This window comes from Caretta caretta, chromosome 3 (assembly GCF_965140235.1).
Source record: "Caretta caretta isolate rCarCar2 chromosome 3, rCarCar1.hap1, whole genome shotgun sequence".
NCBI classification, from domain to species: Eukaryota; Metazoa; Chordata; order Testudines; family Cheloniidae; genus Caretta; species Caretta caretta.
The window spans coordinates 161020264-161037754 of record NC_134208.1 but is presented as its reverse complement, the minus strand read 5'-3'; the positions used below and the strand labels follow the sequence as shown (position 1 = coordinate 161037754).

At 42.9% G+C, this 17491-nt stretch overlaps 1 protein-coding gene across 6 annotated transcripts in view; it reads right to left on the bottom strand.

Moving 5' to 3' along the window:
• The window catches only part of SUSD4 (sushi domain containing 4), a 132882-nt gene that overhangs the window by 41107 nt on the left and 74284 nt on the right, over positions 1–17491 (bottom strand). For 3 of the 6 annotated variants that reach the window (XM_048843291.2, XM_048843294.2, XM_048843290.2), the window contains 2 exons: positions 5431–5604; positions 643–717 (listed from right to left, as the gene is read on the bottom strand). In XM_048843291.2, the coding sequence (XP_048699248.1) occupies positions 643–717; positions 5431–5604 (249 nt within the window). The remainder of the gene's footprint in view (positions 1–642; positions 718–5430; positions 5605–17491) is intronic. The other 3 variants (XM_048843292.2, XM_048843295.2, XM_048843293.2) reach the window with 1 other exon arrangement.

The window sequence follows — 17491 nt, the reverse complement described above, 5'->3', positions numbered from 1 at the left end:
TTTATTATGAGGCGCTTGTCTTAGTCATTGTAACACATCTTGATTATGGTTCCCAAGTTGAGAAGCACAATATTTCCCATCCTCCCCACAGTGAATGGCATTCCTGCTTAATCTTTCTCTTAGACGCTCAAGTGTCATTACCTCATTTCAAGTTCTTTTATTGCTTAGCCCACACATTCTGCCAAGATAATATATATCATCTGCAAACCCAAAATAGCATTAATGACAATTGCAATGTTTCGTTTTGCACACCCACACATTCACCAGTTTAGCAGTTGTCACTTATTACAAGGTGGAATTCTTAATAAATAAAGACAGTCACCTATACAAAACCCTGGGTTTTATTCCTCTCCTCAAACAGGCAGTCACAGAGGTTATGTTTAATACTGAAATTGATGCTGTTACAAGATATACACAGCAGCAAAAGAGGCCAAGATTTCAAAAATGAGTAGTGATTTTGGGAGCCCAATTTGAGATCGTTTAGAGGAGCCTGATTTTCAGAAAGTGCTCAGTGCGCTCACCTTCCGGAAATCAGGCCCTTCAAGGGGTTTCAGATTGGGCACCCAAAAATGGAGGCACCTAAACTCATCAGTCATTTTTGAGAACAGTGGCCACAGCTGATCGAGAAAGGGACAAACTTACCTTCAGTAGAGTTACACCAGAGATGAGTTTGGCCCAGAGTGATTAACTCCAGGCAGACTTTGTAATTTTGGCACCCTAGAGGGGGAATTGACAGCAGTTGGCTTCACAAATGAGATGACATTTGGAATAAAAGGAAATTCACTACATAATCACTCACGACTTTCTAATATTTGATTCACATGTATGCAAACAATGTTCTGAGTGGATATTGAGACTTGAGATTTCAAGTTGTGTACTGAAATAAACTAGAATTATTTTGCTCACTGCCTTAAAAATGACCCTCTTGGTAATGACTAATGGTGCTGATTTTTAGCTTGCAATGATTTTGAGGAATGATGATTAGCAATCTGGGAATGAAAAAAGCTTTATGAAAATTTATGAGACTAACATAAGCTGTTTGTTGTGGCAACAACCATCATTAATAGGCCTCTTGTCACTATCAGGAATTCCAGAAGGAAGGTCACATGGATTCCCATAATTTCAAGCCTTGTTATACAAACTGTTAAAAATTAGAGAGTCTTACTTTATCAAAATAAAAGCTACAGGCCAGATCTTCCAATTTGAGTACATCCTGCAAAGTGCTGTGTACTTTCAACTCCCTTTTCTTGAGATGTCCAGCCGCCACTTTAAAGAAACAGCTTCTAACTAGTCCAAAGACAGGAGAATAATTCAGGGCTCCGGCCATTGGGGGAGGGGGAGAGGGGACGGAAACTTGTTGCATCACGTTCAGCACAACGGCTTTTAATAGTAGTTTTACTAGTTCATGAATCCCCTTCGCTCAAATAAAGCCACAATGGCCCTATTTATTGGCTATTGCCTCCTCTTCTGTACCAAATATAAAACACATGTACTTCTGCAGACAAAGAGTACAGACTATATAAATGGGGTAAGTTTACCTTCAATGGAATTATACCAGAGTGAATTTGGCCTCTTGGACAGATTTCTGAAGGTATTTATGTCCCTAAAGAAGGTAGGCATCTAGTGAGATTTTCAATAGGTGCTTTAAAAATCCCGCTAAGTGCCTATATGCATCAGACACCTAAATAAATACCTTTGACAATCTGGTCCTACGTGACTAAGTTCAGATAAGGTTTTGTTTGGATTTCCAGATAAAGATGACAGAGCTCTGATGCACAGGCCCCAACGGACGACTGCATATATGCAAATTTAAAAAGTACATTATGAAATGTAGTATTAAAGCCTGGTTATAATTCCTTGTGTGATTGTACATGACGTGCAGAAAATCATATTACATACGAGCACCCAGTTCACAGCGCTACAGTAAATCTAACCTGCCCTTTCCTCAGACATTTAAACTGGGTTCACAGAAAGATGGTCTCCCATTTCTGGAGGTAAGAGAGTTTGGAGGGAGGACCCCTCCAATATGTAAGTTTCACAGAGCACAGTATATAAAAAAGTATGAAAAAAAAATCAATCTTCTGATACAGTTACATGAAGGTCTATCCAGAAACAAGGGCCTTCCCATTTTCACCAGGAGCTCGGAAACTTTAATTCCACAAAAAGAAAAGGAGTACTTGTGGCACCTTAGAGACTAACCAATTTATTTGAGCATAAGCTTTCGTGAGCTACATCTCACTTCATCGGATGCATAAAGTACTTTCCACTTCATGCATCCAATGAAGTGAGCTGTAGCTCATGAAAGCTCATGCTCAAATAAATCCGTTAGTCTCTAAGGTGCCACAAGTACTCTTTTTCTTTTTGCGAATACAGACTAACACGGCTGCTACTCTGAAACCTTTAATTCCACAAGAATTCAGTTTAAAAAACAAGAAAGAGGGTGGCATCTTCCAGTGGTTCACAATTCTTAGTGATCCAGAAAACTTTTTTCCCCTTTAATACATAACTAAAATCCTGTCGTTCAGCAACTAGGAGTATGTAATTCCAAAATCAACCCCAAAATATAGTCTGTGTTATTAATCATCAGACAAATGCACTCTTGAAGGGTCTGTTTACATTGGAGCTGAAGGTGTCATTGCAGTTTGAGTAGACATACCAACACTAGCACCCTAAAAAGAGAAGTGTAGCCACAGCAGCGCATGTGGTGGGAGGTGCTGGCTGCCCTGAGGACACATCTTGGATGTGACTGTACTCAGGCGGCTAGCCTATCTTACCACTTCTACCATCACAGCGATGCGTCTATTTTTAGCGTGCTCACTCCATCAGAGCTAGTGCAGGTATGTCTACTTGAACTGACAGTTACACCTCCAGCTCCAGGGTAGGTATCCTCAAAGTCAGATGTGATCAGATTTATGGGCCACACTTATGCGTTGCACTTAAGGATTGTTGTCATCTAGGCCCTGATCTTCAAAGGTATTTAGGCACCTAACTGAAATCTATGGGAGTTAGGCACCGAAATACCTTTGAGGATCTGGGCCTTAGTTACCAGGCTCGCCTTCTCTCACCCAAAAATACAATTAGAAGATCATATACATTTCCCCCTATTTTTAAACAAATTAAGTTTATCTACTCTAACAATTTTTCACTGTTTTTTCCTTTGCTAAAATAGCTAACTTGGCAAACAAATAAAGGTGTAGAGGGGGTTGGTATTAGAAAACAATGCCATTCACGTCTAGTTAACTTAGATCCATCCCAGGTCCGTTACTGTCAGTACTGTCTAAAGCCTCAAATCATTGGACTCGTTTCTCATTTACACCAAGACCTCTTTACACGGCTCTGAAAACTTGAAAGGGGCCTTAGCATAATGAGAATCAGGTCCACTGTAATTGGTGGGCTATGTAAAATGAGTTGGTGGTCTATGTCCTAGTGGACAAGTGCCCACCTCATATTTAGCACTTGTGATTGCAATCCTAACAGACCAGCCGGACCCGGAACAGCTGCTAACTCCACAACAAGACTTGAGAACCACTGGAGGGCAATGTAAGGAAACCTGCACTGTAATTGCCTGAACTGTACCTGTTTCGTAGATACCAGATTTCACACTAATGCTGTTGATCTTGTACCACTTACTTGCACTAAATTTACTTTTAAAATGTGGTTAATGTTGAATTAAGCAGGAGGAGAACTGAGGTTTGTGTTAGGAGGCAATATCAATCCACTGCAGCTGAGGTGTGTGTAGCAGCAGTTGTCTGCTGTTCCATGGCTTTGATATCACACTGGAGGAAAGCAATGGATACTACTGCTCATCTGAATAATAGCCCAGAAAAATTCCACCTGTAAACTGTGTGAGGACGTCCCCTAAGTGCAAAAGTGTTTGAGTCCGTCATTGTTTGTTTAAAAATGGCAGGGGCACTTAAAACCACTACACACAAATGCCCTTTGCACCGGCATGCAATGGTGCAAAGTGCATTCACCATTTTGACTGGAAAAGATGATTTTCTGAAGGGCTCTGCTTTTTCTGCTACCATCTACAGATACAATTTATTTAATCTCCAAGATATGTGCAAAGCAATACTGGGCTATGACAGTTGCCTAACTTCAACATGCCGGTGCCACATGGCAGCTATAAGACCTTTCTTTGTGAAATATGTAGAGACTCTGCAGCATGTTAAATTAAAAAAAAATAAAGCCAAAATTAATCACTCAAGGGTTGTTTTTTCTTCTATTTGGCCACAGCATATTTAGGAACTGTCTGTTTTAAGTGAAATTTGATTATTTTTCTGCTCTCCCTGAATTTTAAAAGATTTACAGAATAATAGGAACTATCAAACTGACATAAAATACATTTGCACCATGCTGACAAGTCATAATGTTCAATGCTTTCTGCAATCCCCAACGCCATTAAAAATACAATAGTTTATCACTGCATTCCCAGATGTGTTCCAAATTTATGCAAATAACCTGAAAGGGGCTGGGCATCTGTGATTCACACTGGATTTCAACTCAAAGGGGGCTCAGCACTCTCACATCCAAGCCCCAAATGACAGCATACTTCCTAAATTGTATTATACACAGAAGACCTGCCTAGATAAGGAAAAGAGGTCAAGGTTAGCCAATCCTAATCTTTCCCTTTGTGCCGATGCAGGTTAACACCTTTTGTCTTGACTAAAATGGTCAAGACTAACCCCAGGGGAGCCTAGGATCAATCTCAACTAGCTAAATTGAGGTTAAAGGTGCTGATCTGTGCCCATGCAAGAGAAAAGGGTTGTGGTTAGATCAGGGTATTTAACACATGTCCACTAATGGCAGCCTAGCCTCAATCACTCTTCTCAAGTCCAGACAAACTCAAGCTGTTTCCTTCTCATACGCTGTCACTAGCCCTAATGGCTCTGCTGGCCAAATTAGGCCCCGTGCAACTGCACAGTGTTCAGTCAGTATCCATGCGTGTAACTGATTTAAAACTTGGTACACCATTCAGCTGATAATGAACAAGATGGAATAGACTAACTTGCTCTCTCCTAGTTGCATGAGCTCTGCACGGCTAACGAAGTGAAAAGCAGTAAAAAACCTAATTCTTTCACTAAATGAAGTAGTGCACAGATTTAGGTGGTCCAAAGGGCCTTGTGCTGACCTAACGGGTGAATTTCAACCTGTTTCATTAAAAGAGAAGACATGCTCACCTCAGATTTTAAACGAGCAAAAAAAAAAAAAAAGATTTAACATAATATTTTAAAATAAAGCTATGCTGAAATGTGGAATTTTACTTCCAAAAGTGAATAATGGAGCCGAGCAAATCCAAAAGCCTTTGCAGAAATACTGTACAGCTGGATCTATCATCTTATTGCTATTCTCTTTAGCTGCAGAAAAAAGTGTTGGTAAATGATTACAAGGTGTAAGAGCTATACAGTAAGATATTCTGGTGCACTATACCTTGACAAATGGGCAGATTATCCCACATTCCATCATCTTGACATATTGAAACCATGTTGTCTAAATCAGGGTAACGGATCTGGAATCCTTCATGACAACTGATTATTAACTTATCTCCAGTCCTGTATGTCTTGTTATGAACCTCTGCATCTTCAACATGTGGAATGAGGCAATCTGTGACATAATAAAAAATTGTGTATTATTAATTTAGTTACAAAAAAACTGTGGCCAGCTGCTCAGTAGTCAAGCTCTTACGCAAAGTTAACCCATAATATATCTATTCTGGTTAAACAGTTTGCAGTCTGCACAGCACAAAATGCAATTCAGTTAATATACATTTTCCTAGTCACTCATCAGTACCATAATCCATTGTATGACAGTAGAGTCCGGTGTGTTATAATGAGAGTATGTATTTCCAATTGTTGTATACAAGCAGATGGAGAGCATAGCTAGATTGCTTTTAATATTCCCCTTACATCTCAGCACAAGTTAAACTGCAGGTACAGTAAGCCCTGGTCTATACTAGGAGTTGAGGTCGAATTTAGCAGCGTTAAATCGATTTAACCCTGCACCCGTCCACATGACAAAGCCCATTTTTTCGACTTAAAGGGCTTTTAAAACTGATTTCCTTACTCCACCCCCGACAAGGGGATTAGCGCTGAAACTGGCCTTGCCAGGTCGAATTTGGGGTACTGTGGGGACAATTAGACGGTATTGGCCTCCGGGAGCTATCCCAGAGTGCTCCATTGTGACCACTCTGGACAGCACTCTCAACTCAGATGCACTGGCCAGGTAGACAGGAAAAGGCCAGCGAACTTTTGAATTTCATTTCCTCTTTGGCCAGCGTGGCAAGCTGCAGGTGAGTGCAGAGCTCATCAGCAGAGGTGACCATGATGGAGTCCCAGAATTGCAAAAGAGCTCCAGCATGGACTGAACGGGAGGTATGGGATCTGATCGCTGTATGGGGAGAGGAATCCGTGCTATCAGAACTCCGTTCCAGTTTTCGAAATGCCAAAACATTTGTCAAAATCTCCCAGGGCATAAAGAACAGAGGCTATAACAGGGACCCGAAGCAGTGCCGCATGAAACTTAAGGAGCTGAGGCAAGCCAACCAGAAAACCAGAGAGGCAAACGGCCGCTTCAGGTCAGAGCGTAAAACATGCCGCTTCTATGATGAGCTGAATGCCATTTTAGGGGGTTCAGCCACCACTACCCCAACCGTGTTGTTTGACTCCTTCAATGGAGATGGAGGCAACCTGGAAGCAGGTTTTGGGGACAAGGAAGATGATGATGATGAGGTTGTAGATAGCTCACAGCGAGCAAGCGGAGAAACCAGTTTTCCTGACAGCCAGGAACTGTTTCTCACCCTGGACCTGGAGCCAGTACCCCCACGCACCCACCCAAGGCTGCCTCCTGGACCCGGCAGGTGGAGAAGGGACCTCTGGTGAGTGTACCTTTTAAAATAGTATACATGGTTTAAAAGCAAGCGTGTTTAATGATTAATTTGCCCTGGCATTCGCGGCTCTCCTGGATGTACTCCCAAAGCCTTTGCACAAGGTTTCTGGGGAGGGCAGCCTTATTCTGTCCACCATGGTAGGATACTTTACCACTCCAGGCCAGTAGCACGTACTCGGGAATCATTGCAGAACATGTTTGCTGGCATTCAAACAACATCCGTTCTTTATCTCCGAGTTATCCTCAGGAGAGTGATATCATTCATGGTCACCTGGTTGAAATAGGGTGCTTTTCTTACGGGGACATTCAGAGGTGGCCATTCCTGCTGGGCTGTTTGCCTGTGGCTGAACAGAAATGTTCCCCGCTGTTAGCCACGGGGAGGGGGGAAGGGGAGGGGTTAGCCACGCGGTGGGGGGAGGTAAAATGTGGCCTTGTAACGAAAGCACATCTGCTATGTATGTAATGTTAACAGCAAGGTTTACCATGAAAGAGTGTACCCATTGTTCTATAAAATGAGTCTTTTTAAATACCACTGTCCCTTTTTTTCCCCTCCACCAGCTGCATGTGTTTCAAGGATCACAGGATCTTCTCCTTCCCAGAGGCTAGTGAAGATTAGAAGGCGAAAAAAACGCACTCGCAATGAAATGTTCTCTGAGCTCATGCAGTCCTCCCACACTGACAGAGCACAGACGAATGCTCAGACAATGTCAGAGTGCAGGAAAGCACAAAATGACTGGGAGGAGAGGTGGCAGGCTAAAGAGAGTAAGTGGCGGGCTGAAGCTGAAAGATGGTGGCAGTGTGATGAGAGGAAGCAGGATTCAATGCTGAGGCTGCTGGAGGATCAAACTAATCATAGAACCATAGAATATCAGGGTTGGAAGGGACCTCAGGAGGTCCTCTAGTCCAACCCCCTGCTCAAAGCAGGACCAATCCCCAACTAAATCATCCCAGCCAATTACTCCTTGTTCTGTCATCAGCTACCACTGAGAACAGTCTAAATCCATCCTCTTTGGAAACCCCTTTCAGGTAGTTGAAAGCAGCTATCAAATCCCCCCTCATTCTTCTCTTCCGCAGACTAAACAATCCCAGTTCCCTCAGCTCTCCTCATATGTCATGTGTTCCAGTCCCCTACTCATTTTTGTTGCCCTCCGCTGGACTCTTTACAAGAAGGAAGTGGAAAAATGGGAGTGTGGGGCCCAAAACTGGACACAGTACTCCAGATGAGGCTTCACCAATGTCAAATAGAGGGGAACGATCACGTCCCTCGATCTGCTGGCAATGCCCCTACCTATACATCCCAAAATGCCATTGGCCTTCTTGGCAACAAGGGCACACTGTTGACTCATACCCAGCTTCTCGTCCACTGTAACCCCTAGGTCCTTTTCTGCAGAACTGCTGCCAAGCAGCAACAAAGGGGGTGGCTTTACATCAAGGAGAAAGAAAAACAACTATCACACAGAATAGCCCCCTCAAGGATTGAACTCAAAACCCTGGGTTTAGCAGGCCAATGCTCAACCCTCGGAGCTATCCCTTCCCCTGGTATTTCAGGCAGGACTGAATCTCCATTAAACTTTTCAAGGTGCCCCGACAGACCACACCGAAACGATTGTTGGCCGATGATTTCATGGAGGGAGGGAGGGGGGAGCAAATGAATACAAAACAAATCTGGTATATTTCTTGTTTTGATCCACTCCATCTATCTTTTACATCTTTGGCTGGCAGCAGACGGTGCAGTAGGACTACTAGCCATCCTCATCTCCTGCCTGCCCTGCAGAAGATGGTACAATAGAACTGCCGGCAGGACTAAAGAGAATGACCTGGTCGAGTCACTCTTAATTTAGTTCCTGCGCCCATGTCTGGCCAGGTGCTCCTGACAGACCTTACCGAGGCGGCCAGGAGCACTTCAGACACGATGATGATGGTCATCAGGCCTATTGCAACATCTGCTGCCACAAGGCAATGGGTTGCTGCTGCAGTGTAGCAATGCAGTACCGCGTCTGCCAGCACCCAGGACACATAGGGTGACAGTGAGCTGAGCGGGCTCCATGCTTGCCGTGGTATGGCATCTGCACAGGTAACTCAGGCAAAAAGGCACGAAACAATTGTCTGCCATTGCTTTCACAGAGGGAGGAAGGGCCTGACAACATGTTCCCAGAACCACCCGCGACAATGTTTTTTGTCCCACCAGGCACTGGGATCTCAACCCAGAATTCCAATGGGCGGCAGAGACTGCAGGAACTGTGGGATAGCCACCCACAGTGCAACGCTCCGGAAGTCGATGCTAGCCTCAGTACTGTGGAAGCACTCCGCCGAGTTAATGCACTTAGAGCATTTTGTGTGGGGACACACACAATCGACTATATAAAAACGATTTCTAAAAAACTGACTTCTATAAATTCGACCTAATTTCGTAGTGTAGATATACCCTAAGTCCTCCGCTACAGTATTAATGACTACATTTCTGTGGTCAGTGGCACATCTGCCCATTGCCTATGAATCTGTATAGCAGCAGGGCAGGAGACTTAATTTAACCCCACACTATCATCCCACTCTGCTTGCCTTTCATGTCTACTTGCTATGAATCTAGCTGTAGGATGGGGTTTGTATATGGATATACTTGTCCTTACACGTGGTCAGTGTTTAGCCAATAGCAAGTCCCACATTACTAGCATTCAGTTTGCTCATTTTAGTGATTTACATTACGATCACTCACAGACAGTAAAACAGAAAAAACACATAGCTGAAGAGATCATATCATGTTATCCATTTGCAGACATCTGTCCACAGGCTGGCCATAAAGAGGCCACGAAGTTGTAATTCACATGCATACTTAACCTTCCCAGGCTGCATACTGTGTATATAATGCAGAGATGCTGAATAAGGTAAATCAACTGCAAATACAGACTAACACGGCTGTTACTCTGAAACCGGTCAATTGAGGATGATGTCCGGGGCTTAAATTCGGTCGGAGCTGTCTGGATCAGAGTTCCAATAAATATTTTCAACCCTCTGGAGTTTTTATAGCAAGGGCGGGGGGGCCTCCCAGAAATACTCTGAGAATTTAAGCCCTGATAATGTCTATTTGTAAAAACGTGTAAACTGCATGTGAGGCATTAGTTCAAAGGATAAGAAAAATTCCCTCTTTCCAGAGAGGATGGAGCTAATTCTCTGCTGCATGCACCCATTTTACATCAGTGTGCCTCTGCTGAAGTCAATGGAGTCACAGCAATGTAAAACGGTGTAAAGGAGCTGTCATAACCATACAACTAAGGGTAGCATAAAATCCCTCCTTTACCTGTAAGGGGTTAAGAAGCTCAAATAACCTGGTTGGCACCTGACCAAAAGGACCAATAAGGGAAGAAGATCCTTTCAAATCTGTGGAGGGAGGTTTTATTTGTGTGGCCTTTTGCTGTTCTCTCCGGGACAGAGAGGGACCAGGGCAGGAGAAAACCATCTCCTAAAACCTTACCTGAAATAAGCATCCAAGATTACAAAAATTGTAAGTAATAGCACGAAATGCATTAGTTTATCTTTTGTTTTAGCTTGTGTATTTTCCCTATGCTAAGAGGGAGGTTTATTCCTGTTTTTGTAACTTTGAAGTTTTGCCTAGAGGGGAATCCTCTGTGTCTTTAAATCTTATTACCCTGTAAAATTACCTTCCATCCTGATTTTACAGAGGTGCTTCTTTTACTTTTTTCTTTATAATAAAGTTCTGATTTTAAGAACCTAATTGGTTTTTCGTGTCATAAAAACCCCAGGGTCTGGTCTGTGCTCACCTTTTTTACCTATTTGGTTGGTATATTATTTTTAAGCCTCCCCAGGAAAGGGGGTGAAGAGGCTTGGGGGGATATTTTGGAGAAACAGGAACTCCAAGTGGTCTTTTTCCTAAATCTTTGTCTAACTCACTTGGTGGTGGGAGCAATACCGTCCAAGGACAAGAAAGAATTTGTGCCTTGGGGAAGTTTTTAACTTAAGCTGGTAGAAATAAACTTAGGGGGTCTTTCATGCGGGTCCCTACATCTGTACCCCAAAGTTCAGAGTGGGGAGGGAACCCTGACAGGAGTAGAGACTCAGGCCCAGTGTGTGATCATTGGCCAAGATTTTCAAAAGTTACTAGCGATTTTGGATGCTTCAGTTTTTTGGTGCCCCAACTGATATGCCTTAAAAGGGATTTGCTCAGTACTGTCTGAAACTTCCCTCTGAAAAATCAGGCCCTCCATATAGGTACCCAAAAACTGAGCTGACCCAAAATCAAATAGCCACTTTTGAAAATCCTGTGTTCACTATATGAAATATGAGGAAGAATGGTGGAGAACTGATATGCAGGCACAGACACACAATGGTGCCAAAGCAGCAAAAGTGAAAAAATACACAAATAGATGAAACATAGGCTGGAAAGTGAGGGAGGACAAAGAGATACAGAAAAATTCTACTAATACTAAACAGTTAACAGCCAGGTAAATTAATGAGAGAACTGTATATATGACTCAGAAAGTTCATCCTCCTCATAAATATAAAATAAGATTAGAAAGAGGAATAAAGGAAATCTTGGAGAAATATGTCCATGTAATCATCTGTCTGAATGCCAGTAACCAGTTCGTGTCAGAGACACCAGTTAATCTCTAGACACCAGAAAACATAAGGAGAATAAAGGGCTCAAAAAAAAAAAATCTTTGTGCTGCTTTACAAACATCTCTCTCCCAAGAGACAATCACCAACCCTATTACACAAAGGGGCTGACTACCATGTTTTGAAAAACACTTGGAAGCGGCAAATTTTAGGGAACCAAGAGAAATCTTCTGCCACTTTCACTGATCGTATATTTTAAAATTTACAATTTAGGAATCAATCTATCATCCACAAAGAAGAAAAATGGCAACATCTTGCTTTCAAGCTGTTTGTTTACTAGGGGCACAATTTCTAAGCAAGGCCTAAACATTTAGAACTAGACTAGATAAAGCTCTAGCAGTGGCACGCAGATGAACCAGACGATCTTGTGTTCGATGATCCTTTCAGCCACCAGATCTCACTGAGTTTAAATTGGAGTTTTGTGCCTTGCCCCAATTTAAAAACGCATCCCTCTGTGTTTTCAATTTATACCTGTCCTTTCTGGATTACATTTTACTTAGTAGACTTTATTATGTCATCTGGAAACAATTAGTAGTCAAAGATTTGACAATTTCCCAATACCTTTAACTATTTCATTACTGCTGAATTTGGCAGAACGCACCAGCTGTCCACTGGAGTGTTAATGGATGATGGCAGGTGTTGCAGGGGAACAGCAGCAAGAGGGATTATTAATGTACAGAGCACCCAGATCTCGGATGATGTGTACACTAACAAAAAGTTAAACCCACGCCATATTCAAAACCTAGACATTCCCTTAAAAAACTGGCCAAACCTTCCCCCACACCCCCTCCAAAAAAATAAAAGGGAGAGCTACTGAACCTGGGAGTGGAAAAATGGTGTCCTGACCCAACAGAAAAGCTTTACACCAAGTCTTGAATATTGCCATGAAGGGGCTTCAGTGGAAGTCTTCAGGGATGGAATGACTGACAGGGATCTTGAGTCCTAGCCTGATGCAGATGGAAGCTCAGGACAGATGGCAAGAGATCATGTTGATGAAAAGCTTACTCTTGGGATAATGGTGTCCTGCTGCTACATAAACAAAGGCGCAAACTATACACTGAGATGAAATATGAAATTTTCAAAGTAGAGAAAATTGATCCTGTAACTATGATCTATTACAGTGACTTTGTTCCTATTATCCCAAATGATGGCTGCAGACTGAATCATTTTACTCAGATGGATGTTATCAGAATACAGTGGCCGTTGCTCACTGTACCATTATTAGCCGATTACACACTGGCTGGCTTAAATAAAAGAATAAACTGCGGTAGTCTTCCCCTCCATAAACTGGATGAGCTGGCACAGATTCCACCTGGAATAGCTGAGAGTAAGTGACCGAATTGAAAGACTTCTTCATCAGACAAAATAAAATGTGTTCCTGTCACTGATTTTCTAGGCACTCTTCAGCAAATCTTCTGGAACATGTAAATCACATAGCATGTAATAAGTGATCTTTTACCAGCATTACAGAGCAAAGGATTCTACTTGCCTGCTCCACTTAGATTGAATATGTCAATGTGAAAGAAGGGGAGCCCAAACCATTCCCTCTGAAGCACCTTTGTGAACTTACAGAGGCCCAATGGCAGTAAATGGAGCTCATCTTTCATACTGAGGCCCATGTTTGTCTGTTCCATTCTGTTGTGACACTGAAACATACACGACCTCTTCTGAATTAAGATTTCAGGGATTATTTCTTAACTGCTTCCTGTTTACAAGAACAGTGCACAAAGGCAGCTCAGAGGGTTGACAGGACATGCACACAACAGTGAAGAAATACAGTGCTGCAGGTGTGTTACTGTAGAGTTGCCCACCAGAGTGGCTTGGATTTTATCTATGCTGCAGTGCTTGTTAAGGGGCACATATAGGTCTTCCAGGATTAGGAGGGAAATATAACAGGAATGGCATTATTAAAATGGTGCTTAGTTTTGGGTTAATTGATCTTGACAGTGTCCTCTTAAAAACAAATATAAGGATCTATATTTTCCCATTTGTTAAGTTGTACTTTTGTAATCTATGGAAAAACTTGGTCTGAGAGTGCTATAAAATAAAGTTGGCAGAATTAGGCTGGTATGATAATTCTGCGGACGGCAAAAAGATTATATTTCTGGAGACATCACAGGATTCCTGCTCTTTGTTAATTATTGTTACTAGTTATACAACAACAGTGCCTAGAGCCGCTAACTGAGACTGGTGCCCCATAGAGGTAAGCACTGTACAGACAGACATTTTCTTCTTTAATAATATGTATAGACATTTGGAGCAATTAGTGGTGAAGCAGGCTTTTAATATTTTGACATACATCATTATAACCCATCAAAAGATGAAATAATCTTTGTGTTACAAGTACTACTTGACTGTTTAAGACAGATGTTGATTGTTCTATTTGCCACTCTGCCTTATGTAAATTTCAGATACTGCCATCTGATCATTAAAATAGCTGTTTTTAATATGACCAACAGTGAGACAGTCCCAGATCTGAAGAGCCTGCAATTTAAATAGACAAGACAGAAAAAAGATGGGAGGAAGAACATATTATCTTTATTTCACAGATGGGGAACAGAGGCACAGAGAGACTAAATCATTTGTCCAAGGTCACACAGGAAGTCTGTGGCAAAGGTGGAAACTGAACCTAGATTTCCTGATTTCAGAGGAACAGCCGTGTTAGTCTGTATTCGCAAAAAGAAAAGGAGTACTTGTGGCACCAAGTACTCCTTTTCTTTTTAGATTTCCTGAGTTAACCACAAGGCCATCCTTTCTCCCCTTGGGACAGCTGGGCAGTGAAAGAACTCAACAGTAACAAACAAACAGCCTTGGAGAGTGGGAGTGAGAGAGTTCAGCCCATAGGACAATAGAGCATCCTGAAGTGGACTGTGTAACTGTAGACTCAGCCTGAAAGGAGGTAGCTCTTGTTCCAAGTAGTCTGGTAGTTTCAGCAGCCACGTATTGCAGTGGGAGAAGATTATATGGTGTAGAAAACATGGCACTTATTCTTAAACAGTAAATACGGAATTCTCACCTTGATGCCTCAGGATTTACGTGCATAACCCCATCAGAAGTTACATGCATCACACACTGTAGAGCAATATGAGACTATAACTGTAAGTAAACAGATTTTTGACAAGTACATTTATCATGTATATAATTGTGCTGTGCGACTTTGTCCTTGCATTGACACTTAAGTCATCTGCACCTTAACAAGAAATGGAATCAAATCAAATCGACTGACTGAAAATCTCCTGGTAATCTTATTCATTTTTAAATTAAGAACTTTTTATATAGATGGACATTTCATAGTCTTTTAAATAGCATTAATACCTGAAATTATAGAGCAAATATAAATTTTAGATTGTTCTAGCAAATAACTGTGGTATGTTAATGGTTTTTAATGCTCAAGTTTTCTAATGTTGGTCATATTAAAAACAGCTACTTTAATGATCCAGATGGCCATACCTGAAATTTACATAAGGCATAGTGGCAAATATAACAAACATCTGTCTTTAACAGTCAAGTAGTGCTTGTAACACAAAGATTATTTCACCTTCTGATGGGTTATGATGTATGTTAAAATATTAAAAGCCTGCTTCGCCACTAATTGCTCCAAATTTCTACACATATCATTAAAGAAGAAATTGTCTGAGATGCAGACTTATGTAAGTCACTAAACCTCTGACAGGTGCCAGGAGAACCCAAAAAGGTGTTCCAACTCCTTCCCAACTACACTTCAAATGTGCCATGCTACTATATCGCCTATCAATCTATAATTCTCCTGCTTCATGACAAAGGCTCCTATTCAGGAAAGCATGTATACAACTGCTTAAATCCCACCGATTAAAGTTAGGCATGCGCTTAAGTGCTTTTCTGAACCAGGGGCTATATTATGCATTAGCAGGGGGATGAACTATATGATCTAAATCACTTTTCTATTGCTAAATTTTTTTATTTTTTTTGGTAGTACGGTATTTAGACCCCAATTCAGGAAAGCATCCCTAACCAGTGAAGTAATTAAGCATACGTTTAGCTGCTTTCCTGAATCAGGGCTTTACTCTCTTGGGTCCCAATCCAAAAAAGCACTTAAGCACATGCTTTAAACACATGAGTAGTCTCGTGTTCACAGTGAATCTTATGCTTAAGTGTTTTGCTAGATTAAGGCCTTGACAGGCAATGCTGCAAGTTAATGATTGCCTCTGGTGAGATTGTTGGGCACTCAGCCCATCACATTACCATCCCTTACACATGGGGTGAAATCTTGAGCCTCCAATAAACTTAATGGGAGTTTTGCCATTGACTTCATTGGGGGCAGAATTTCATCCATGGATTCTAATAAACTGTTTTTGTGTGAACACAATAAAAACGCATTAATGCTCAGTGTAACAGTTGCAACAAGTGATACATATATTGGCTCAGAGATATGCAAAAGCCCCCAAGCAAACACTTAGCAATGTCTAAAAGAAAATAAGTTTTTACAAGAACTTGTCTTTTTCCCCTAGTTTTACTACTTATTTTAAACATAATAGTTTCCATTGTCGTTCCATTTTCATTTTTTCACCAACACTCATTTGGTTAGAGAGTATGGATGTCAATGCCAGGTGAATGGAATACGTAAGCATGTGAACATTACACACACGTGCTGTTAAAATGTGGCAGATTTTTTCTTTGTAACTATTTTGCTGGTGATAAGACAGTAAAGTTAAAACAAAAAAGTTACTGCTATTTTACTGTGCTATATCTACAGCAGAGGTGGGTAAACTACGGCCCGCGGGACCATTCTGCTCGGCCCCTGAGCTCCTGGCCCCGGAGGCTAGCTCCGGCCCCTCCCCCGCTATCCTCCCTCCCCTGCAGCCTCAGCTCACTGCACTGTGGGCGCAATGCTCTGGGCGGCGGGGCTGCGAGCTCCTGGGGCAGCGCAGTTGCAGAGCCTGGCCTGACCTGGCGCTCTGTGCTGTGCAGTGTGTGGCTGGCTCCAGCTGGGCAGCCTGGCTGTAGTGCTGCCAGCCACCAGTGCTCCAGGCAGCGCAGTAAGAGGGCAGGGGAGTTGGATAGAGGGCAGGGGAGTTCGGGGCATGGTCAGCGGCTAGGGGTGTAGACAGGGATTGGGGTGGTCAGAAGGCAGGGAACAGGAGGGTTGAATGGAGGCAAGGGTCCCTGGGGGCAGTCAGGAATGGCGGGGAGAGGAGGGTTGGATGGGGTGGCAGGGGGCAGTCAGGAATGAGAGGAGGGGTTAGATGGGGTGGCAGGGGGCAGTCAGGAATGAAAGGAGGGGTTAAATGGGGTGGCAGGGGGCAGTCAGGAATGAGAGGAGGGGTTAAATGGGGCGGCAGGGGGCAGTCAGGAATGAGAGGAGGGGTTAAATGGGGCGGCAGGGGGCAGTCAGGAATGAGAGGAGGGGTTAAATGGGGCGGCAGGGGGCAGTCAGGAATGAGAGGAGGGGTTAGATGGGGCAGCAGGGGGCAGTCAGGGGTGGGGGTTCCGGGGGCAGTCAGGGGACTGAGAGCGGGGGGGTGGTGGGTGGGGAAGGGATCCCGGGGGAGCCGTCGAGGGCGAGAAGCGGGGGGGGGGGGGTCAGATAGAGGGCGGGGACTGGAGCACGCCTGGCTGTTTGGGGAGGCACAGCCTCCCCTAACCGGCCCTCCATAAAATTTCTGAAACCCGATGCGGCCCTCAGGCCAAAAATTTGCCCGCCCCGATCTACAGATTATTAGTGCCACAGCATGAAATGTGCAAAGCATTGTATAATAGAAGCATCGCTGTCAGAAACAGCAAAATGGGATTGAATTGTCCTGGGAAGGTGGTAATTTCCTGCTTTGCCAATGGAATGAAACAAAGCAAAACTCTCATGTCACCCTGTTAAAAATTAAAACAAAACAAACAAGCAATACTATTAATGAGATTTACTGAAAGAAAAAGTACCAGAAACAGACTATGACTGCAAAAGGTTCAGTTATCATGATTCAGAAAGAACATGCCACCAGGATACAAT